At 43.9% G+C, this 24,229-nt stretch overlaps 1 protein-coding gene across 1 annotated transcript in view; it reads left to right on the top strand.

Annotated features, from left to right (window-relative positions):
- Window positions 1–7,413: 7,413 nt before the first annotated feature.
- Window positions 7,414–24,229, top strand: part of PDE1C (phosphodiesterase 1C) — a 981,038-nt gene continuing 964,222 nt past the window's right edge. Inside the window, 1 exon segment of the mRNA XM_030204349.1 lies at window positions 7,414–7,651. Within this exon segment, the coding sequence (XP_030060209.1) occupies window positions 7,414–7,651 (238 nt within the window).

Here is a 24,229-nt window from a genome sequence, read left to right as displayed (position 1 = left end):
GGAAAAAAATATGAGATAAATGTATTCAGCCAACAATGGGGCATCGTTGATTGAATAAATTTATCTCCATATATTTTTTCATCTGTTCTGCTTTTTGCATTGCCATCTTGGATATTGCAGACTGACCTGTCCTGTTGTTTTCTTGGTCGTATCTTATGAAGAACATGCCTAGATGGGCATTGTATAAAAGCACGCATTGTTTGTCACCATACCAGGGGCGTAGCCAGACTTCGGCAGGAGGGGGTTCCAGAGCCTGAGGTGAGGGGGCACATTTTGGCCCCCCTGGTGCCGCCGACCCCCCCTCCACCATTTTTGACCTCCCCGCCGCCATCACCATCTTTGACCCCCCCCCCAGTGCCAACCCTTTCGACCCCCTCTTCCCGCCGCCGCCGCCAACCCTCCCCCACCATCAGGTACCTTTGCTGGCGGGGGTCCCCAACCCCCACCAGCTGAAGTCATCTTCTCCGGCGCGGCCACATTGCTGATCTGCAAAGGCAGGCTTCTGTTTCTGTGAGTCTGACATCCTCACAGAAACAGAAGCCTGCCCTTGCAGATCAGCAACGCGGCCGCGCCGGAGAAGAGGACTTCGGCTGGCGGGGGTTGGGGACCCTCGCCAGCAAAGGTACCCGACGGTTGGCGGCGGGATGGGGGGTCGAAGGGGTTGGCGGCGGGGGGGGGGGGGGGCAGGGCCAAATCATGCCCCCATGGCCCCACGTAGCTACGCCCCTGCACCATACAAATTCTTATGTGCCTAGCTCCTGGGGTAATTTTATAAAAACTATCTTACATGTGGAAGAAGTGTAGAAAATTACGCCTTATGAAGATAATTCTTTAAAGGAGCACCTACTTTTAGGCACCAAAAATGCACTTACTTGCAGCCCTAGTTGCTAAGTAGGCACTGACTTTTCTTTATAGAATAGTAGCCTAACCAATCAAACATGCATATATATTTTAGGCATGAGCACTTACACAAGCCATAAAGCTGGCATAAATGCTAGTAGCTAGTTCGCTAAAGAATGGACCAGTGGTGTGCTGGAGCCGGCTTGCACTGGCTCGCCGGAGCTGGTTGTTAAATTCTTGAACGGGGCCAGCACTCAGTGGTGTGCAGGCAACATGTTTTTCCCCCTCTTCTCTCGAGCTAACTGCATTGTCTTCATCTCTTCTTTCTTTCCCCACCTCACGGCCCACCCACCGACCCATGAGTCCAGCACACCTCTTTCAGTTTCCCATCTCATATATGCTCTCAGGTTCATCCCTCTCGCCCTCTCCGTCAAACCTCACTACTCTTCTAGCAGCATGGGTGGTAACACACTGCCTGGCCAACCTGGAGCCTTTTCTCTTCCAGATCCCGTAAACAGAAAGTTGCAGAACGCAGCAGAGAAAAGGCTCTGGGTCGGCTGGGCAGTGTGTTACTGCTTGAGCTGCTGGAAGAGTAGTGAGGTTTGAAGGATGACCGGTGAAGGGGATGGACCTGAGGGAGAATAAGGGAGAGGTACTGGCTTGTGAAGGAGGAGGGAGATACTGAGAAAGAGGTATTGGACTTGGGGGGGGGGGGGCGGGGGCTGAAAGATAGATACTGGAATCATGGGGAGGAGGCTGAGGGCCAGGTAATGGACTTGTGGGGGTCGGGGGAGGGAGACAGGGAGAGTTAATAGAATAACTGGAGGAAGAGGTAATGGAGTTGGGGGGATCTTGGGGAGAGGTGTTGGATTTGAAGATGAGGGGAACAGGAGAGATGTTGGATTTGTAGGGTGCAGTGAGGCACCGAGCTGTGGTATTCTGTTTGCATGTAGCTTCTGTGTAGAGCTTTGTAGCAGTCCCACTTGTTCTGATTTACCAGTAGTAGTTGTATTGGTGTTTTTGAGCCCCATGTAATATTTGTAGCGCTGCCTATTCTTAAGTAGGGTTCATGTTGTTAGAATCGCAGGAATAAGTGCTAATTCAGTTTGCTACATCTATTCTGAGTTATTTTTCAAGATTTTGTATTATTTCACAGTGTGGTAGTGGAGAGGTTTGTGCTGCTATTAGTCAGATGACATAAAGAATCAGAATTTTTTTTCCCCTATGGTAACTTCCATGGATAAAATGTGCTAGTTATGATCTGTACCTTTTGCAGGGGGTGGGGGGTATTTGTGGATGCAGAGCATGTTTACATTTAATTCACAAGAACTGCCATTCTGTATCAGACCAAAGGTCCGTGAGGGTCCTGTACACAGTGTGTCACGTATGCAAGTGTCACGTATAAGGTGTGTCCTGACTGAAAAAAGGTTGAGAACCGCTCTACAAAATTCTGGCAACAATTATTACTATTACTACTACAATTTACTATTTCTAAAGCACTACCGGGCATATACAGTGCTGTAACCACATTATAACTCTGTTATGTCCAGCGACGGGGAAGGGTTAAGCTTCTGCTGGGCCTGTGTTTGTGCCTTACTGTGCACGGTTTGAGAGCTTTATTTAAAATAATTCACTTCAAGTTCAGGATAAATGAGGGCTGTGCCTTTTCAGCTCGAATACAATTTTATTTCGGAATACTGAACTATATTTCAGACAGATTCAAGGTTGTATGGTCATATGGAATTTACAGTAATATTGTATATTTTAAATTAGTTGCTACACTGTACCTTTGTACCAATAAAATAAAGTTATGTGCATCAATACCACTTTTTTTTTTGGAGAGAGAGCCTGTTAAACATTTACCAGCACACCACTGGAATGGACATAGGTGATAGTATTTTATAATCTGTGCACATTAGGGTGTGCCTTGCTCATGCTCCGCCCACCATGAATTATAAAAAAAAAACTGGAGCTTACAATCTGGGCACTATTTAGCCTGCAGTGGTCAGCATTTTTATAGATGTAGACCACTGTAGGCTGATATATGCCCCAATATTTAGTGTTAGCCTCATCCAGAGACCGGCATTGAGTTTCTGGGTACCCAGCAGCTCCTGGATGTTATCCAGGTACTGGTGATATTTAGGGCTGGTACCTGGATAGCTTTCTGAGCAGGTTAAGACTGCCATTTTTGTGGTCCTATCAGCCCGGATCGATAGCTCTAGGGACTACCCCGGCACTAACTGGCCATGTAACAGACAACCAGAAAAAGGATGGCCCAGGGGTGGAGTTGGGGAAGAGCTGGCAGGTATGCAAGTACTGGTGATACTCAGTGCTGATGCCTGCATAGCTAAGCAAGCAGATTGTTTGCTTAGCTATGCGGGTGCTGACACTGAATATTGGCTGGCACCTTCATAACTTTCCAGTACTGCTCATCCCTCTCTCAAGGTCTGATCCCTCCTCTCGCCCTGTAATGCCCAACCTCTCCACCATGAGTGGAGTCCCCTCATGAACCCCTCACCCCGGAAAAGGCCCTCTTCTACCATCCCCTATGTCCAGCCAGGTCTAACAGGCCTACCTTGCCAGGTCTGGTGGTCATGGGGTATGAGTAAACCCCACCACTCATGCCCCTAGTGGCTCTGGATTAAAAATGGCCACCACAACCTCTAGTGATAGTCTTGCAAGTTATATAAAATTATTATGGGATATTAGCATCCACAGTTTTTGATTACTGGAGTCTATTTGAAGGTTGCAGCATGCATTTGATTGGGCATCTTGCGATTGATGTGGACGGGCATAATTGAACACAAACGCCTATCTCCATGGGCGTTTATCTCTGAGAATGGGTCCGTGAAGGGGCAGGATGAACCGTATTTTCGAAAAAATGGACGTTTTTGAGCTGGGCGTTTGTTTTTTTATAGCGATAATGGAAACTAAAAACGCCCAGCTCAAAAACGTCCTAATCCGAGCCATTTGGTCGTGGGAGGGGCCAGGATTCATAGTACATTCGCCCCCCTGACATGCCAGGACACCAACTGGGCACCCTAGAGGTCAGTGCGGTGGACTTCAGACAACGCTCTCACATGCATAGCTCCCTTACCACAGGTGCTGAGCACCCAACCCCCCTCCCCCAAAACCTACTACCCACAAATGTACAACACTACCATAGCTCTTAGGGGTGAAGGGGGCACCTACATGTGGGTACAGTGGGTTTTGGAGGCCTCCCATTTACCAGCACAAATGTTACAGGTGGGGGGGGGGGATGGGCCTGGGGCCCCATGGTGAAGTGCACTGCGGTACCCACTAAAAGTGCTCCAGGGACCTGCATACATGCAGGCCTTTAGGACTGGTTGCTGCTATATAACATTGGCACACCTGTTGACACCTGAAGACTAATATCTCCGAAAACGTCCTTTATTGGAATAACTGCCTTTACTCACAGTTAACTGCAGATCAGAGGTTGTGCCCCACTGGCAACGAGTCTCCCTGCTACTGAGATGAGCAGTAGGTCAGAGCTGGCAGAATGCTGTACAATGCTCTCTTTCAGCCACATTCAAGGGAAGAACTAAGTTCTGTAATGTGGCTAACACGTGAAAGAAAGGGATCTAAAACTGGCTTACAAAAATGGCCACTACCTCATGGACTACCGGAAACAAAACAGGGCACACTCTGACCCAGTAAGCAGGGGGAAAAGCACCATGGGAGTAAAGCCTACCAACTACCAACATCGTGAGCATTTGCCACAAGCTAGTGGAATCACGGAGCCCAATACCCTACACCCACCACAATGCATTGCTGAGGTGACTCTGCAGTGCCCTTAACAGAAAAGATGTCACACTCACCCGAGAGCCACATCAGAACCAGGGAAAGGCTGTCACAGGATAGAACACATTCTGCTGTCATAGAGGTGGGTACGGCATTTGAGGCTGGCATAGAGGCTGGAAAAAAAGTTTGTAAAGTGGGGTTTTTTTTGGTGGGAGGGGGTTAGTGACCAGTGGGGGAGTCCGGGGAGGTCATTCTTGATTCCCTCCAGTGGTCATCTGGTCAATTGGGGCACTTTTTTGGGACCTGTTCGTGAAAAAAAGGGTCCAAAAAAGTGACCCAAAATCGCAGTAAAAACGCCTTTTTTTTGATAATCAGCTAAAGACGCCCATCTCTCCTCGGCCGATAACCACGCCCCAGTTCCGCCTTCACCACACCTCCAACACGCCCCCATCAACTTTACCTGTTTCCGCGACGGATTGCAGTTGGAAACGCCCAAAATCGGCTTTCGATTATACCGATTTGGGTGCCCACGGGAGAAAGACGCCCATCTCCTGATTTGGGTCGCAATATAGGCATTTTTCTCTTTCGATTATAAGCTGGATAGTTAAATACTGTATCTATTTTTCCATCTGCTTTTTGTAGCATTTTTACTGTATCCTATGTGTTTATTTTTGTTTCTTTGATATGGTTTTGCATATGTGGATGTAATGGATAGAAATATGTACCTTTTTTGTTTTTATGGCACTTGAGTTATTTGATAATTTCTTTGTATTGCCACTGAAATACATCAACCTTTTATAAGAGTCTGGGAGTCAAACTGTGTACAGTAATGTCTGATGTAACCAATACTGAACAATATTTATTTTTTGTTGGTGAAGACTTAAGTTTGTTACAATCTTAAAGTAGGCGCTAGTATGCAGTGTTTTAAAAACTTGGTCATGTTACTTCCTCTGAACTGTAAATGTGCAGGAGAAAATGAAATACTCCTGTTCTCTTGTAGTTTCCTTGAATTTATTGAACGCAGTACAGTCTCCAATATCTGATATATCTGACCCCCCCCCCCCCCCGTGACATCATCGCATTGCCATTAAGAAGTGTGCAGGTTCTCTTCCTGTTTTACCGCTTCAGAAGCTGCTGGTTAGTGTCAATAATGTATTTTAAATACAGATACCCTATGCCTGTTCTTTATACATTATCCAACTTTTCATTTATCTGACAATGGTTTGGTCCTGTTTATGTTGGATAATTGAGACTACACTGTACATGGAATGCTACTAATAACAAATTGACTCATTGAATAGTAACAAAATAAACACAAACTGAAAATCTCCAAACAACAGAAAATATTTTAACAGTTGCTTAGCTATCGATGTTATTTCCCCACTGGAACCAAAATAATGACACCCTGTAAAATCAAATTTTCTTGAAGGGGTTTCTTCTAATATGTTTATGGAAAAGCAGCCACTTGGGGCTTATATGATTCGGTAGCTCCCTTCATGGGAAACACCTCCATCTTCTTTCTGCTAATATTGCTTTTTTTTTTTTTTTTCTGTCTCCCTGAAGGGAGCATAATGAGGCAACACACCAGGGAGACAATAATGAAAAGCACAGTAAGGAATAGAAATGTTAGAAACAAAAAACAAGAAACATTTGCTTGGTGCCCATCCCTTAGCAAGAACATAATCGTGAGATCTAGAAAGCAGGGTGTGTGAATATGGCACGACGGAAGCTAGGGGCAGCAGCTTCAGGTCACTGTTTTAGCTGGCAGGAGAAACATATTCACACAAACAGACATTAACAGAGTCATTAGGCATGTTATCATTCGGCTTAGGCGAGGGGAAAGCCAAGTCCGTGACTGAATGAGGGGCTCTTTCAGGTGAGTCCTTGGAGACAGTGAGAAAAGGAGCCTGCGCTAAATCGCTGTTTGGGATTAAAAACTTTGCTCTCTGTCAAATCGAAGGAACGATATATGCCCAGTGTGCAAACGCACAAACACAACCCTTTTGATACGCAAAAACTGCTAAAAAAATAAAATAAAAAATAAAAAAGCAAACCAACTTTATAATAGGCGTTTTAAAATCCAGGTTAAATTCCCATTCCTTTTCGACAGGGTTGGTAAAAAGTGTCACGTAGTCTTCAAAGTCACTACGGTGGTGGTTCTTTTTTTGCAGATTGGCTCCTGTAGGTTTTCCCCAGAAGCCAGAGGCCGGTTCTAGGTGGTACTACTCCATCCCCTTTGCCCTGTAACCCCGCCTTAACTCTTCTGAAAGCATTAAGCAAGGAAGGGGAGGGGGATCAGGGAGATCCCCTTGCGGCAAGACTCCTTCCAAAAACCGCCCAGGGCAAAACATCAAGAACAATAATACTAACAATCCGGAAGGGGAAATCCTGACGTAGACGCCACCGCTACTTCCACAGCTGGGGAAACCTTGAACTCGAATCAGCTTCTGCAAATGAACCTTGCAGAAGGAAACTAAGAAAACGCTGCTGGTTTGCATGTGCACAGCAATAGGTTTACAAAAATAATCATTTGCTGGTCGAGTCGTTTTCTGTGTGGGAATAAAGCAAGCAGCCTTTGCAACAGTTGCTACAGCAGAAAAACAAAACACAGAAGAGCCTTTCTTGCTTCGGGGAAGGGATTTCCTGAATGAAGTGGAAAGTTTAGTTTCCGAATTCATTTCAAGCTCAGCTTCGGGCAGTGCGATTCTATCAACTTCAGTGAGCAATCTGCAAATCTTCTGTTGCCTTTTGAGTTCCTCTTAAGCATCCGGCACATCAAAGGTCGGAGAGTTAGCACGGACTGTTGTTGAGATGGGCTCGGTCACTTCGGCTCTCAACCGATCTAGAAATCCAGTGGTGCAGCTGAAGCGGGAGCCAGCGCCGCAACCGGAGCCAGAGCAAGGGGGTCGGAGGATGTTGGGAGGGCCGGTGGAGTCCCCGAGCAGGGCCTGGGAGACTAAGGAAGGGGAGCTGTCCGCGGTGCTGAAGTCAGTAGAAATGGCCGGAGACCAAGCAGCAGCGCCCGTTTTGGCTGCGGGAGGCGGCTTCGGTAAGTCCATTACAGTATTTCAAAGCGCTGAACGCCCTTTTCTGTGGAAAGTTTTAGCACATTGTAAAGCATTCCTGTGGTATATCTACTCTCTTCAGGCTAAGTTATAGTATTAATGGTTTCCTTATTTGCTGTTTTAGACCTTTCAATTTCGATTTAGCATGGAAGTCTAGCAACATCTTTACTCCTTATTAGACATCTTAGTAGACACTTTAAAATATAGTTAAAATCATGGGAGCCAACTTTTCAGAATGATTGTGGGAGCTAAACTCAACACAAGTTAATGATCCTTTTATCACGGTAAAGGAGTATACTCAATAGTGCTCAAGCACCGGCACATATGGCTACACTGGCTTGTTGAATATTGTGTATCACCTCTTTGATTTATTGGCACAGCAAAATTAGCAATGGGGTTGGGTCACAAGTGAATAGCCTAACAACGGTTCCAGTCACTGTAGCTCACTTCTCCTGTGGGTTTAAAATAAGTGCTTCCAAAATTAGGTACCTGAATTTCTGACAAATTACCCACTACTGATGGTTTCCTCGAATTTGCACAACAGTTATATGTTAAGCATGGAGACTAGCTCTCTGTGAGAGGCAATCAGAAAGTCAGTAGAATATAAAACGATGTAATAGCTGGATAAAGCAGGTCTGTCATGCTACAACTTTTGTACCTTGGGACTGGAACTTTTACAGATTACTCATTTGGACTGGCCTTTCCTCCTGACCCTGTCTGCCCATCATCTTAATTCTACCAGCAATTTAATTGGAGAAAAAACATTAAAGGAAGGCATGTTGGGATATTCCGTTTCCTGTTCAGATTATCTTATTTTCTCATATGGTATTCCATGCTTTCACTTTTCAAATTACCTCGATATTTAGTTACAGTCATTTACTATCACAGGTCAGATTGATTAGTTTATTGTTTTAGGTTACTCTGCCTAGGTCACATTCAAAACATGCTTAGAGGATCTACTATCTACCACTAGATCTTGCTTGCATTATTTCTATATAGAGACACTAAAAGAACCTGTGGCTGATCCCCACATAGTAGAAAACAGACTGTTGAATACAAAAAATAGAAGTCATGATCTCCCCACGATTTAGAGTTATACCCTTTTTTCCTGCTGGTGGTGAGCTAGGAAACCTGTAGCTTTGTAGGATTTTCTGTGAAGGTAATAGAAGTAGCTGTGAATTACAGGTGTTTTGTGAATTACACATCTCTTTGAGGTAACAATCCACTCCAGGGCAAAGAAAGGTGTCATTTTTCTAACATTGTAACTGTAGAAACAATGTTCTGTTGTGGATTAGGAATTGGTTATTGGACAGAAAACAGAGGGCAGGGTTAAATAGCCATTTCGCTAAATGGAGGAAGGTGAATAGTGGAGTGCCACAGGGATCTGTACTGGGACCAGTGCTGTTTAACATATTTATAAATGATCTGGAAATTGGAATGACTGAGGTGATTAAATTTGCAGATGACACAAAACTATTAAAGTTGTCAAAACACATGCAGACTGTGAAAAATTGCAGGAAGACCTTAGGAAATTGGAAGAATGGGCATCCAAATAGCTGATGAAATTTAATGTGGACAAATGCAAAGTGATGCACATTGGGAAGAATAATCCAAATCATAGCTACCTGATGCTAGTGTCCACCTTAGGAGTCAGCACCCAAGAAAAAGATCTTGTAGACAATATGCTTAAATCTTCTGCCTAGTGTGTGGTGGCAATGAAAAAAGCAAACAGGATGCTAGGAATTATAGGAAAGGGATGGTATATAAGACCAAGAATATTATAATGTCTCTGCATTGCTCCATGGTGCATCCTCACCTTGAGTATTTCCTTCAATTATGGTCTCCATATCTCAAAAAAGATATAGCAGAATTAGAAAAGGTTCAAAGAAGGACGACCAAAATGATATAGGGGATGGAACTCCTCTCATGAGGAAAGGCTAAAGAGGTTAGGGCTTTTCAGCTTGGAAAAGAGATGGCTGAAGAGGCATATGATTGAGGTCTACAAAATCCTGAGTGGTATAGAATGGGTAAAAGTGAGTTGATTTTTTTTACTCTTTCAAATAGGACAAAGCCTAGGGGACACTCAATGAGGTTACATGCAAATACTTTTAAAACAAATAGGAGGAAATATTTTTTCACTCCTCTAATAGTTAAACTCTGGAACTCATTGCCAAAGGATGTGGTAATGTTAGTGTATCTGGGTTTAAAAAAGGGTTTGGGCAAGTTCCTGGAGGAAAAGTCCATAGTTTTCTATTGAGACAGACATGGGGAAGCTACTGCTTGTCCTGGGATTGGTAGCATGGAATGTTGCCACTATTTGGGTTTCTACCAGGTTCTTGTAACCTGGATTGGCCACTGTTGGAAGCAGGATACTGGGCCAGATGGACCATTGGTCTGACCCAGTGTAGCTATTGTTATGTTCTTAAATGTCAACTTTTTCAGTCCTGGGAGAAGGTTTCCATGTTTAAGGACTGCTATAAATAAGGAGCTTTTATTTGATTTTGTAGCAAGAGATTGCAGGTTTTAATCAGTATACAGTGAATAAAATAGCAGGGATGGAAGAACTGAGTCTTCCAAGAAAAACCTTTTTTTATAATATCATGTCAACTAATAATGGCAGGTGATTAAAAATCATGAGGTCAATATTCAGCCAGTGGCAAGCAGCATTTTTATGGCTCCTACTGGCTTTATCCCCAGAAATTGAATGCCAGGTCATGTCTGGGCACCGGCATTGAATATCCGGTCATATGCGGCCAGCTAACACTTATGCTGTATTATTCTGATACATTAGTGTGGTTGCTGTATTAGTCCTGTAGAATCTGCAGAATAAAAGCTAGCAAAAAAATATAAGGTGATGCCTTTTTTGCATTAAGAATGTATTCAGTTAGTCCAATAAAATGGTATCATCTTATAATCTATGGGCCCAATATTCAAAACTGATTTAAACAGGAAGAAAAGACTTCTGCCCGCTTAAATCATGTTCAGGCGGCTGGCTACTGATAGAGACACTTAGCTACTGAATATTAGCACTAGCCAGCCATCTTAACTCTGGGCTTCAGAGGTGGGATAGAGTCTGTGGTATTCCTTGTCGCTGCCCGCATAGCTAAGTGAGCAAATAGGACCACACAAAAAGTAGTCCTAACTATGCCCACTTAGCTATACAGGTGCCAGCACTGAATAATAGCCAGTACCTGCATAGCTCCCTCCCAACTCCCACTATGATTTGAACCCCTCTTGCTCTTCTCTCTACAGGACCCTACCCACCTCCTAAACCTCCTTCAGGACCCCTAGGACTACCTGTATGATCCCTGGTGGTCTAGTGGACAAAGGGCAGGAGTGATGTCCACTCGCTTCTGCCCATCATGTCTCCTACTTGAGAATGGTTGCTGCGACCTCTAGTGGCAGCCTGATGCTACTGCTGAAGTACTGTGAGACAGCAGCCATTTTGAAGCCAGAGTCATAATGGGCAGAAGTGAGTGGGGATTGCTCCTGTTTTTTGTCTACTAGACCACCAGGGATAGTAGAGGTAGGCTGGAAGGAAGGAACGGAATTTGGGTGGGGGGGGGGGAGCAATCTGACCAGATACCCTTATAGCTAGATAATACTAATAAATCCTGGTGGTTTTCTTCTATCCAGCCAGCAACAAATATTCAATGCCGGTGGCCGGATGTGACCTGGCATTGAATATCAGGGCCTAATTCTGCCTATGGTGATCAGCATTTTGAAAAATGCTCGCCACTGCCAGGTGAATGTTGACTGGTATATCTCTTGTTACCCATTTTTTCCCATGCCATTCTGTCTTTCTTGAAAATGGATCTCCACTTCTTCTCCTGGAATTTCCTACACCCCACAGTATTTTTTGTTGAAGGCTAACATTCTAAAATGATGAATGCATTAGGTGATGCTCTATCTTTCTACTGCACAAAAAACATTCTTTGCTAAAAGGAAACTGATTTCGGAATTTCCTTCAACACTGAAAAAGCATCTTTTCATTGTCCCAATCTGCTTTGCAGGCATTAGATCCGGCTATAAGACAATTTGTTTATTACTTTAATACAACTAGGCTAATGTCAATAATTCGTATTTGCATTTTCAAGTCTATTTTTCCTCCTCCTCTCCTTGTATTAAATGTCTTAATTTCTTAGCTCCTTGACCCTGAGATCACAGTAGGACTATAGGATTCACTAACTGTTAGTATTTTATGGGGTCTGGATTGACTCACTGAGATGAAGACATTGGTAAAGAACTTCAGTGCAGAACAGTGGAACCTGTATGACCTTTATTTATAACTAGTATAAAAGGCCCGTTTTGGTAGGCAATGAAACGGGCGCTAGCAAGGTAATCCCCCCTCCCTACAGACCCCCCTCCATCCCTCCAGACTCCCCTCCATCCCTCTGTGCCGTGACCCTCTTGACCCCCCTTCCCACAGAAAACCCTCCCCCGCTGCCGTCACGTACCTGTGCTGAAGACAGCCAAAGTTCTCTTCTCGTCTGCGCTGGCGATGCTTGTTGAATGATCATCTGTTGAAGTTTCTGTGCATGCGTCTGATGTCAGACGCACGCACAGAAACTTCAACAGATGATCATTCATCAAGCAACACCGCGGCACAGCCGAGAAGAGAAGGAACAGGAACGCGACGGCAGCGGGGGAGGGTTTTCAGCAGAAAGGGGGGGTCGAGAGTGTCGCGGCAGGGGGGTCCAGGGGTCAGTTACGTGGAGGGGGGTGTTGAAATCAGAGGGGGGGGGAGTCTTGAACTCAGTGGGAGGGGCGTGAGGTGGCCTTGAACGGGATGGGAGGGAGGGAGTGACGTGTATGTGGGGGGGCGGGGGTGTTGATGTTCTTCGGGTGGGGGTGGGGGTTCTGTGTTGCCCCGCTCCCTGTCACTTGCTCAGAAGTGGCACGGAGCGGCGCACTGACAGCTGATTCCCAGGCAGGGGGAGCAGCTGTCAGTGACGTTACTGACATCAATGTGTTCTAAGTTGCCTAGCAGACCACCTCCGAGGGATCCACGGTCCCAGACAGGTTAGAACGTTGGAGGTGAGTATTATTATATAGGATGGGCTCAATATTCAAAAGATTTAAACAGCCAATAAAGGCTCCTAGCCATTTAAATCACCTGCACAGGGCTAACCAGGCATTTTCAGCGCCACTTAACCGGATAGTGCAGCTGAAAGTGCCCAGTTAGTGCCCAAGCCGAAACTGGCTATTTTGAGGGAGTTCGGGGATGGAGTTGGCACTTAGCCAGTCAAATGCTGATTGTTAGCACTTAACTGGCTAAGATAACTGAACAAATAGGACCGCAAAAAACACGGGTAATGTGTGAGCTCTTACTGCTAGATCAATGGCTGGCGGTAAGAGCTCAGGCTGTAAATAGGCGCATGCTAGTTTTAATTTTTGTGCACACCCATTTCCCGGCCCATTAAAAAATGGTCTTTTTCCCAGTCGCAGTAAAAAGTGGTCCAGCACACACCAAAAAGATGCGCCCACATTACCACACACTGCTTTTACCATGGCTTTGTAAAAGGACCCCTTAACTGGCTATTTATTTATTTGTTGCATGTGTATCCCACTTTTTCCCACCTATTTGCAGGCTCAATGCGGCTTACATGGTACCGTAACGGCTTTCGCTGATTCCGGTATGAACAAATACAAGGTGATCTTGTGGTTGAATAAGGTTCATGTGTGATATACGTATTAGGGGATCTTAGAGAGGAAGAGTTAAGTATGTCCGTTACGTGCTTTGGTTTGGTTATGTTGCAGGTATTCAGGCTTTTATGTTGGGTATGCCTTTTGAACAGGTATGTTTTTAGTGATATCCGGAAATTTAGGTGGTCATACGTTGTTTTTACGGCTTTTGGCAGTGTGTTCCATAGTTGTGCGCTTAAATAGGAGAACCTGAATGCATACGGTGATTTGTATTTGAGTCCTTTGCAGTTTGGGTAGTGGAGATTTAGGTATGTCCGTGCTGATCTTGTTGTGTTTCTGGTTGGCAGGTCTGTGAGGTCTGTCATGTATCCCGGGGCTTCGGCGTAAATAATTTTGTGAACCAGGGTGCAGGTTTTAAAAGCAATACATTTTTTGATTGGGAGCCAGTGCAGTTTTTCTCGCAGGGGTTTGGTGCTTTCAAAATGCGTTTTTCCAAATATAAGCCTGGCTGCTGTGTTTTGAGCGGTCTGAAGTTTATGATTTGACCTTTGCATCCCACATAAATTTCATTGCAGTAATCTGCATGGCTTAGTACCATTGATTGTGTCAGGTTGCGAAATGTTTCTCTTGGGAAGAATGGTTTCACACGTTTGAGTTTCCACATTGAGTGGAACATTTTCATTATTGTAGATTTCGCTTGGTTCTCTAGTGATAGGTTCCGGTTGATTGTATGATTTCACTGACTCCGTATACCAGGAAATTCAATGCCAGAGTTCGGACATGGCCTAGCACTGAATTTCTGCGTATAACACCGGTGACAGTCAGCAAAACGCTGGTCACCATCAGCTAAATATCAGGTCCATTATGGCATAGTGCTACAATAGTTCCAGACTGCACCTACTCTGAGGCCGATGTACTAATCCTTGCACTAGAGCAGTGCAAGAAGATCAGTGCATGGTTCCCTAATGCACGTGGAAAACAAATTTGTGCATAATGTAATCAAATTGCAGAAAATAGATAAAAAGTTTTTTTTAAGTAACCGCTCATTGTGGACCATCATATATATCCATGAAGCATAAAACCATATCAATTTAAATTCACTTCACCTATTATTATGTTTATTCTGCACTTGATATACTGCTTTTCTGTAGAAACAGTCAAAGCGGGCGTATGGATTATAATGCTAAGTGCACCTTTCAATGTGACTATCCATTCACTGGTGCTCAAAGTGTATTTTCATTATTCCATTTCAAAATCTCTTTAACATTTCTTCATGTAGTTAAGGTGTGTTACAGTCGTGATGTGCATTATGGGGCCAGATTTTATATAAGGTGCCTAAAAGAAATTGGCTCAAAATCAGTGCTAAGTGTATTTTATAAGCGACGCCTAGATTTAGGCGCGGTATATAGAATGCACTTAGTTGATATCTCAGCACCTAAAACTATGCACCTCCATTTACATCAACAAAAATGTGACCTAAATCCTGGTGCGTAGATTTAGGCACAGTAGGCCATATTCTATAACTATGCGCGTAAATTTCAGAATGCCCGCAAAACACCCATTTCTCCACCCTCATCCAAGCCCCTTTTTCCTGCGCGCATTAGAAGTTAGGCGCAGTGCATTACAGAATGCGCTTAGCAAGTTGTGCACGTAAATTCTAATTATTGCCAATTAGTGCTCATTATTGCTTGTTAAGTGCCGTTATCAACATTGATTAGCTTGTTACACCAATTAAGTTACGTGCATTGTTACAGAATACGCTTGGATTCTGGCGCAGATCTCTAGGTGCACTATATAGAATCCGGGGTTATATTACTGTAACACATGTTAATTTAAGTTACCATGAGACACGCAGTAATAAGATGCAGTGCATGCAAAACACCTCATTACTCAGTAAACTTAATAACATAGCTTCTGGTGAACACTGCGAGCCAGGTTATTCCTTGAAAAATAATGCCAGCAAAAAGCTGGCACTGTTTGTCTTGGCTAGGAGAAATGGACCACAAAGCTGCATCTTAAAGGGACCAGGCATTAGTGCTTCAGCTCCACTTCCCCCAAAGCTCCCTCATACTAGTTCTGTCCAAAGCGCCGCCCACACACACATCACAGCATCCCCTGAAGGGCATCTTCTGTCTTCCAAACCCCGCCACCCTTCTGGAAACACCCCAGGCCTACCTTTACAAATCCGTGGGGTCGGGGTAGGAGTAATTCTCATTCACTCCTGGCACTGGTGACCTGAAATGGTAGAGTATGGATAAGATTTTCTTCTTCGTATGTGGAGGCGCCTCCCAATATTTTTTCTTGGGATTTGAAGCTAAGTACTCCAACTGTTATCGAAGTGACTCTTTGTTACTGGCTCTTCTCGTCTTGTTTTTTGTTTTCTCCCTTCCGTTTTACAGTTGTCATTTTCATGTCTCTATATTGTTGACTATATTATCAATGGAGTGGAGGAGTGGCCTAGTGGTTAGGGTGGTGGACTTTGGTCCTGGGGAACTGAGTTTAATTCCCAGCACAGGCAGCTCCTTGTGACTCTGGGCAAGTCACTTAACTCTCCATTGCCTACCGCATTGAGCCTGCCATGAGTGGGAAAGCACGGGGTACAAATGTAATAAAAAAAAAATTTGGTCCAACATATGAATATATAAACATTTTTTTAATACAATTTCTCTGTTTTTTACTACAGATTTGTCTTATGTATTTCACTCTGTAGGTTTTTTCAGAGAATTGTTGGCCCGTGATAAAAGCCATTCCGGGTGTGTCCACTGAGTTGGTACCCTGGGCTATTGAGGCCTCTTTATTTAAATTTAATTATTATATGGACATTAATGTGGTCACTCTATAGAGCCACTTAGAGCTTTTTCGTTTAGTTTCTATTATTATTGCTCTAAGCAGATTTTTTGAATTTTTTGACAGAGTACTTAAAGACCAGATTTTTAACTTAGCTTTACATCCACTGTCCATCCATCAGGAAATACATTTAGATGTTATACCTCCTTCAGAGAGGAACAGGGAGGGCTTCCACTAAGCACCATGCTTTTCTATAAAAGCACTCTGTAAATCACATGTATAGCACAGGGTTAGATCAAACCAAATTAAATAATGGGATTACTGCTGCAAAGCGTGACATGCCTGAGATGCACTTGCTTTTCTATTGAACAATAGTATCTGAAGATCAGTACTGTAGGCAGGGAATCAGTGTGGAGGCACATCGCTTTACAGAATCACTCTGGGGACTGTTTACTAAAGTGCAGTAATTTTTTATACTCACCATGTGTTAAATGCAAAAAACAAAATGTGCAGTGAGAGCAAAGGGAGAATACTCAGCCTGTCCCCATGTAGTTACTGCACATTACTCTGTGTCAAGCACATTGGCAATTAGTATAGATGCACATACCACCTCCTACACCCTCACTAACTAGATTCAACGGGGCCGGCTGCAGTCAAGCCTGGCTGTGTTCAATCAGCTGAATCTAATCATCAACTAAATCTGGTCATTGTGCAACTAAGGGGACGGTTACTTTTTCACATGGGTGTTGTAGGTATTTGATAACTTTGTTCCTGAAATACATGAAGTAATAATTTTAAAACTGTGCTATGTGTTTATTCAGGTTCCCTTTCCCTAATATTACATTTTTGTAGAAGATCAGAAATAATTTAGTGTGACATACATGTCTATGCAATAATAGGAGAAATCAGGGTGGTAGTGGTGGTAGGGGGGTTAATACTTTTTCACATCACTGTATAAAAACTGCATTCTGATTAATCCAGGATCTGAAATGAATCGGTTGGGTCTATTTTATGATTGGTTTCCAGGAATTTACAGGCCAATGTTTAGTTTGAAGTGCATTTATAAGCAATGCTAGATAGCAAAATCTAGTCAAGAAATGTATAATTTGGATAGCAAGGTAGGGATTCAAAGATGGCTGCATGCATCTAGGAATGCTGAGGACCTTGCTTCTTACTACATTCAATATGCTGAAAAGATAAGGCAGGGCAGCAGTCCGAGCTTCCCCGCTGCCTGCCTTATTACCTGCTGGTCTTATGGACCGCTTTGTGAGGACTCCAGGACAGGGTTGTGAGATTGGGAGAGGTCCCTTAGGAAATGCCGGTGTCTCGGAGGAATTATCGGCGTCTCCAGTGCTCGATGTTACGCTGAGCCCAGATCTGAGAGCTCCGCCCCCGCAGCCACTAGCACCCCCTCTGAGGAATCGATGGGGCTGCAGCCACAGAGCGGAGCAGACCAGGTTCGAGTGAATCTCAGAGGAACCATCTTGAGAGGGAGTTAGGGGGGCAGCTGGAACCCCCTAAGGTGAGCAGCCCTGTTACAACAGAAGCGGGTCAACAAGGCATGGAATGTGGGAAGAATCCAGAACCTTTGGTGACTATGCCCCCTGGGACACTGGAAAAACCGGCAGAGGTAACTTTGGATTCTTTGTGGGACTTAGTTTCCCAACTGGCACAATCCTTTTTACAGCAAACTAACTGTGTGATGCAAAAAGTTAATGTGATTGAACAAAGAATAGAAAAAAATGAAATAGATATAAAGTCTTCTTTTGAACGATCTGAAACCATGGAAAAATGTTTCAAATATGGGAAATATACAAACAGCAATGTTTAAAGATATTTCAATTTTGAGAAGTAAAGCAGAATTGTATGATAACTATATGAGAAATCACAACCTTAGGTTTATAAATTTTCCAAGGGTAAAAATGGTGAAACCATTGGAAATGCTAAAACTTTATCTTAAAGAAATATTAGAAATACCTGAAGCAAATTTACCTCCATTTACTCAAGTATATTATATACAAAAAACTTCTGCATTCTAGGATGATTACATACTATGCTCTATCATTGTTATACAGTACTCACTGAAATTATTTAAATGGATTTTCCACCTTAATTAATAATATAGAAATTCTACTACTACTACTACTTAGCATTTCTATAGCGCTGCCAGGGTTACGCAGCGCTGTACCAGTTTAACATGGGGAAGGACAGTCCCTGCAGGCACAGGGAAGGCCCACCAAGGCTCAGGGGCAGTGGGGGAGCCAGTCAGACTTCCTTTACCGTAGACTGGGGAGAGCCCACCAAGACTCAGAGGCAGCGAGGAGGCCAGCCAGGCAATTCCCCTCAGCAGCGCAGATCCTGCACAAAAATGTTGAATACTGCATGGCTGAAAATTTCTGTGCTCTGCAGTCACACAGAACTCCAGTGGGGGGGGGGGGGGGGGGTGGGAAAAACCAGCACACGTAAAAGGAGAGAGACTGTATGAGCCACATTTGCACACTATAAAAATAATCCATTATCTCTGCTCAGCTATTAGCTGTTGCAGACAGTACAGTGCGTGCCATCCAGCATACCCCCAACTACATGGCAGACGCGCATGGGTCTACCTTGGCCCAGGGATCCAGCATCTCCAGCTATCTCTGGGTGCACCTAGATGGAACTTCCCTACTTGTAGGTAGTCTTCAGAATTTTCTGATTTTGTCTGTCATTGGAGTCTTAGCATTTTCTTTCAAATTCCCTTTCTTCAGCCCCAAACACAGAAGATGTAGTCTTTCTTTTTATTTAAAAGGATTTATGCACCTCACTTTAGGGCCCTTTTATTAAACCAGGGGCCTTTTTACTAAAGCGCGGTAGGTCTATCTCGTGCCTAACATGGGCTAAAAGGACACTACAGTGGAACGCGCTGAGGCGTCCTGTGGTAGTTTCCCATTCAGAGCCCTGTTTACTAAGCTGCGCTGTAGGCACGCAAACATTTTAGCACGCGCTAATGCTAGAGACACCCATAGGAATATAATGGGTGTCTCATCGTTAGAGCATGCTAATTTGTAGCGTGCGCTAAAATGTTAGCGTGCCTAAATTGTGGCTTAGTAAACAGGGCCCTCAGTGTGCTCTAATCCCGCTCTGGAAAATATTTTTTATTTTGCAGCATGGGAGGCATGTCCATGGGCGGAGAGCAGACGTGCCTGCGCTAATCTCACAAACGCCTTCTGGTCACTAAATCAGTGACTTTCCTGTGCACTAAGCCCATTTCTAGGAACCCCAAAGGGGGCATGGCCAGGTGAGGAGCATGGCGGGCCAGGGGCATTCTGAAAATTTGGACACAGAGTTATAGAATACCAGGGATGTCAGCAGGCATAAGTCCTAGTGCCCAAAGTTGGGTGTAGGAATTGGAGCTACGTGCTATTCTACAAAGGCGTCTCAGCCTGAAGCATCCTTTATACAATAGTGCCGTGTGCCGATTTTTTTCTGGCGCATTCAGAGCAGAATTTTACTGCTTTTTGCGTTTCTTTGAACTGAGTTTAGTACTAGTGTTTTTTTGCCATATCTTTTCTGTGGAAAGATGTTTAGGGCCTTATTCTACAAAGTTTATTCTCCTAAATTTACGCTCCTAAAATTTATGAGCATAATTTATGTTCCTAATTTTACGCTCCTACATTTATACTCCTAAATTACCAGCATAATCTGTGCTCCTACATACATTTAAGAGTACAAATTATGCTCCTAAATTGATGAGTGTACATTTTAGGAGCATAAACTTTGTAGAATATGGCCCTTACTGTCTATACAGATACTCTGACTTCTGAAGCAGGCACGTCATAGCCGAACCACAAGACTGTGTCAAGTCCATTGTATCTGGGCTTTTGGAAATAAATATACTTTATCCATCTACCTCTGGAATCCTGTCTGGATTGGTTGTTCTCTGTCCCTTCCCCACTTCTGTAGACAGCGTTTTTCTTCATGGGGATCCCTTCCTTGTTTTGTTAGGTGTTGGCTGATTTTTGAGTGCCATTTACTCAGTTTGGGCCTACATGGGAATTCACTACTACGTTTCCAGTTTCCAGGTCAGTGGTGATTGTCTACCAATGCTTCTCCACTTCTATTTCACATGGATTAAAACTGAACAGAGACAGGACCAAATTATTATGGTTGAGTAACCCTTATAGATTGGTTCCCCATACTTTAACATTAACCACAGGCCTACCTTTACAGGTTGATAAATTTTCCACAGTTCTTGGACATATTTTAGATACTAATCTTACTTTTGAGCTTCAAGGCAATTAAGACAGTCTTTTTTTAGATTGCGACAGCTTCGCACCATTAGTTTTTGGAAGCGCACTATTCGATATTAGTCCAGGCTTTAAATCTCTAGCACTTTGATTATTATATAGTCTATATTCAGGAATTTCAAACAAGTTAGTGAAGAAACTTCAAACAGTACTTTAAGGGCCCTGTTTACTAAGGTGCGCTAGTGTTTTTAGCACGCAGTACAAATTAGCATGCGTAAACACTAGACACACCCATAGGAATATATAGGTGTCTCTAACACTAACTTTTAGCACCCACTAAAAACGGTAGCATGTCTACAGTGCAACTTAGTAATCAGGGCCCTAAGAGTCATAAAACTATCAGTGCCACTCCTCTATTTATTCAACTGATTTGACTCCCTATACAAATTAGAAAATAAATTCAGGTTTTTGTACTATTTTTAAGCTTTTTGAAGGAGTTAGACCAGAATATTTGATTCAATTGGTTTGAAAATGTCAAAACTTCACTTGTCATTCATTTCCCCTTTAGATATATCCCTCTCTAGCACAGCTGAGTCATCATATAATACTTAGAGGTCCTTTTACTAAGGCGTGCTAACAGATTTAGCATGCGCTGAATGATAAGATATCCATTATATTCCTCTGGCTTAGCAGTTCTCAAAAATTTGCAATGCTTGTGAACTATCCAGTTGATTAATGTAGCCATTAACGTGAACCCAGTTTCAATATGAGATGCCTTTTCAGTGGGAGCTGGTGACCGTGACCTCAGGAGAAATCCTTTGTTGTGGGGATGGATGGCTCACATGATTGGAACCCTGCCATATACTGCAACCAACTATAACATGCGTGAGGCTTAAGCCACTTTTTACTTCTACCTTAGTACACATTCTTTGTGCAATAAACTTGCTTTTGCATTAAGAAGAATTTTAGCACACAAAAGTATATGTTAAGATGATAGGAAAAAGTGAGCTAATTTGAAAAAATTTCTATTCAAACGCATGGTAATGAACTGCAGATTGTATCACTACCAGTGCAGAAAATTGCTCTAAAAATTAACTAATTTTTCCTTACATTTTAACATGGAAAATCTACCTTAGTTCCTAGGATAAAATGAAGATTTACTTCTATTAGAAGTTGAAAATAAAATACTCACAGACTTGGTAGCTGCAAGCTCTTGGACGCTGTGCCCCAAATTTGCAGAGTGCTAGACCCAGAACCTCTGAACCCCAGAGTCCCATGTTAAGTAATCTCTGGGCTGAGAATCCCCATTCAATTCTCAAAACCAAAAAATTTGAGAACCCCAAATCAGACAGACATTTTCTAAGCTGAGACCCCCAGCCAGAGACTCCATGATCCAAAATGCCTACCTTACATAAACCTCTGGGCACTGCATCCCTATCCTCCCCCCAGTTATCCCCCTGCATCCTCACCTCTGTTCCATTCCCTGACATTCCACCCCCTTACCGCCTCTTTTTCTGAGCTTTTCGTTTACATTTACCAAATTCTTGATATACTGCCAAAGCACTTTACATAGTACACGTAGGTAATTCCTTTGTCTCTAGTGGACTCACAATCTGTGTTTTTCTATTTGGGACAATGGGTTAAGTTTATGTTTAATGTTTCTTCGAGTTTTGATATTCTGTCCAATTAGCAGACTTTCTGAGCAGTTAACAGCACAACATAAAAGCAATAGAGTAGAAAGGAAATATAATAACTGACTTGCCCAGGGTCACAGGGGTGCTGCAGAGGGACTCAAACTGAGTTCCTCTGGTTCTCAGCCCACTACACTAACCTGTGGGCCCCTCACTCTCTTTTTATTTAATTGTCTATTACAAAGCATTTTGCTGTGGTGTAGTAGTGTGGACAAGGGTGTGGCACATAGCAAAAACAATCACTCAGAGGTGTGAACATAAATAAAGTGTTTGTTTTACTTTCACAAGTATGTAAGGCCTGCTCCTTCACAGATTGGATAAACTAAGTGCAAAGGTCTCCTAAGTTTGTGTAGTAATCTTCCTGCAGGCCAGATCCCTGAAAGGGCACCACAGTTTCAGTGTGCATTAGTCTTGTCTTAAAGTTTAATCAGAACCAGTCCTGGCCTCAAGGATTAGCAGATTAAAAGGTTCTAAGGTAAAACTTGGTCTACCTGAATTCAGCTTCTACTACTCACAGATATGTGGTGAAGGCATCAGCTGAGGGGCTAGTCTTGTTTTGTCTGGCTTAGCTGTGCACAGGAGTTTGATCTTGCCTGGACTACACCAGGAGCGTAGCCAGACCTTGCGGTGGGAGGGGGCCAGAGCGTGCGGTGGGAGGGGGCCAGAGCGTGAGGTGGGGGGCACATTTTGGTCTGCCGTCCCGCTGCGCCCCCCCCCCCCCCACTGCCCTGCCACTCCCCACCCACTGCCGCAGCAAATACCTTGGCTGGCGGAGGTCCCCAACCCCTGCCAGCTGAAGTATTGTCCAGCGCCTGTCTCCGGCACCACAGCATTGCCTGCCCTTTTCTGTCTTCCCCTCATGTCCTGCACACTCCTTTTAGTGAAATTGAGCATGCTCAGTTTCACTAAAGGAGCGTTCTGGACATGAGGGGAAGACAAAGCAAGGCAGGCAACATGGTGGCACTGGACAGTGCTTCAGCTGGTGGGGGTTAGGGACTCTCACCAGCAAAACCAGGGGCCCAGAGAAAAATTGGGGGGCCCAGGTCCCCACTACACCCTCCCTTACTGAATCATGCCCTCTTCATTCTGTTTTGTGAGATTTAAGGTGATTTTGTGAGAGTGTGTTAAAGGGGACCAGTAGCTTCCTATATACTCTTTCATACTTAGCTTTAAGGGCAGTAAATCAAGCACAGTGAATAAAATAATATCACCTTTCTTTCCAATAAAAACAAAGAGGTTTACATCATATTAGTGGGTGGGGGCTATAGTGGGTCCAGGAGGTAGAACTCAGTTCTGGACCAGACAAGGCACCTTTATGCCCTAACTTCCACCCAGCGCAGTCAATGCATGGCAGTCTGTGCTTCCTCTGGAACCAGGCATATGTTTACCTTAATTTCACTGTTGATCAATGGCTGAGACTCCCTCCCTCAAGGAGTTGACTGTCCTCCTCTTAATTTCTCCTGTGGAAACTGTATTTGAGTAATAAAGAATCCTGTCATGAGTTGTCATCTGAAATTATAGATGTACTTCTCTATGACATGCCTTTCTTTTTAGGGTTTTACTGAGAAATTCACATTTCTGTGAATTAAAATGGGGAACTTTCTGGTAGGGAGAGGTTTGCCATGGTGTAAGGTATTTTGAGTGATATCGCAGCCAAGTCCCATGCATGGGGGTGCAGTAGAAAAGGTGACTCCATGAGTCACAGGGTGGACCAGTGGAATTAGAGGAGGCACTAAGGAATTCATCTTTCTAAGCCCTAGGCAGCAGAGAGGCAGCTATGGGCTGTACTTTCAGATTTCACTGTGGAGGTGTGGTGCCTACTTCAGGAGGGACTCATCTATACTATGTAGTTTAGACTCTGGAAGTCAGGTATCCTAAGTCCTTAGGACAAAACAGTCTGCATGGAGACAAAAGATATCAACAGGGTATTGTCACAGGTGGTTTGATTGGCGCTTGGATCTTCACATATCAAATTGCTGGCAGTCCTGGTGACTGTTACTGGAGACACAGTCTTTTCTCCAAAGCGAATAAATTCTCAGAGCTTAATCCTTAGCTTATGGCACTAAGGCCCCGATGCTCAAAAGTAAATGCGGGCACTAGAGGCCATTAGCACCGTACTAGCACCTGCGTTTACCTGCGCAGAATGTTGAGAGGGGTCTAGCACGGGAAACGAGCGCAGCAGGCACTAGTGCAGATAACATTCAAATGTAGT

Source organism: Microcaecilia unicolor, chromosome 1 (genome assembly GCF_901765095.1).
Source record: "Microcaecilia unicolor chromosome 1, aMicUni1.1, whole genome shotgun sequence".
NCBI lineage: Eukaryota > Metazoa > Chordata > Amphibia > Gymnophiona > Siphonopidae > Microcaecilia > Microcaecilia unicolor.
This window is presented reverse-complemented; position numbering and strand designations above follow the sequence as displayed.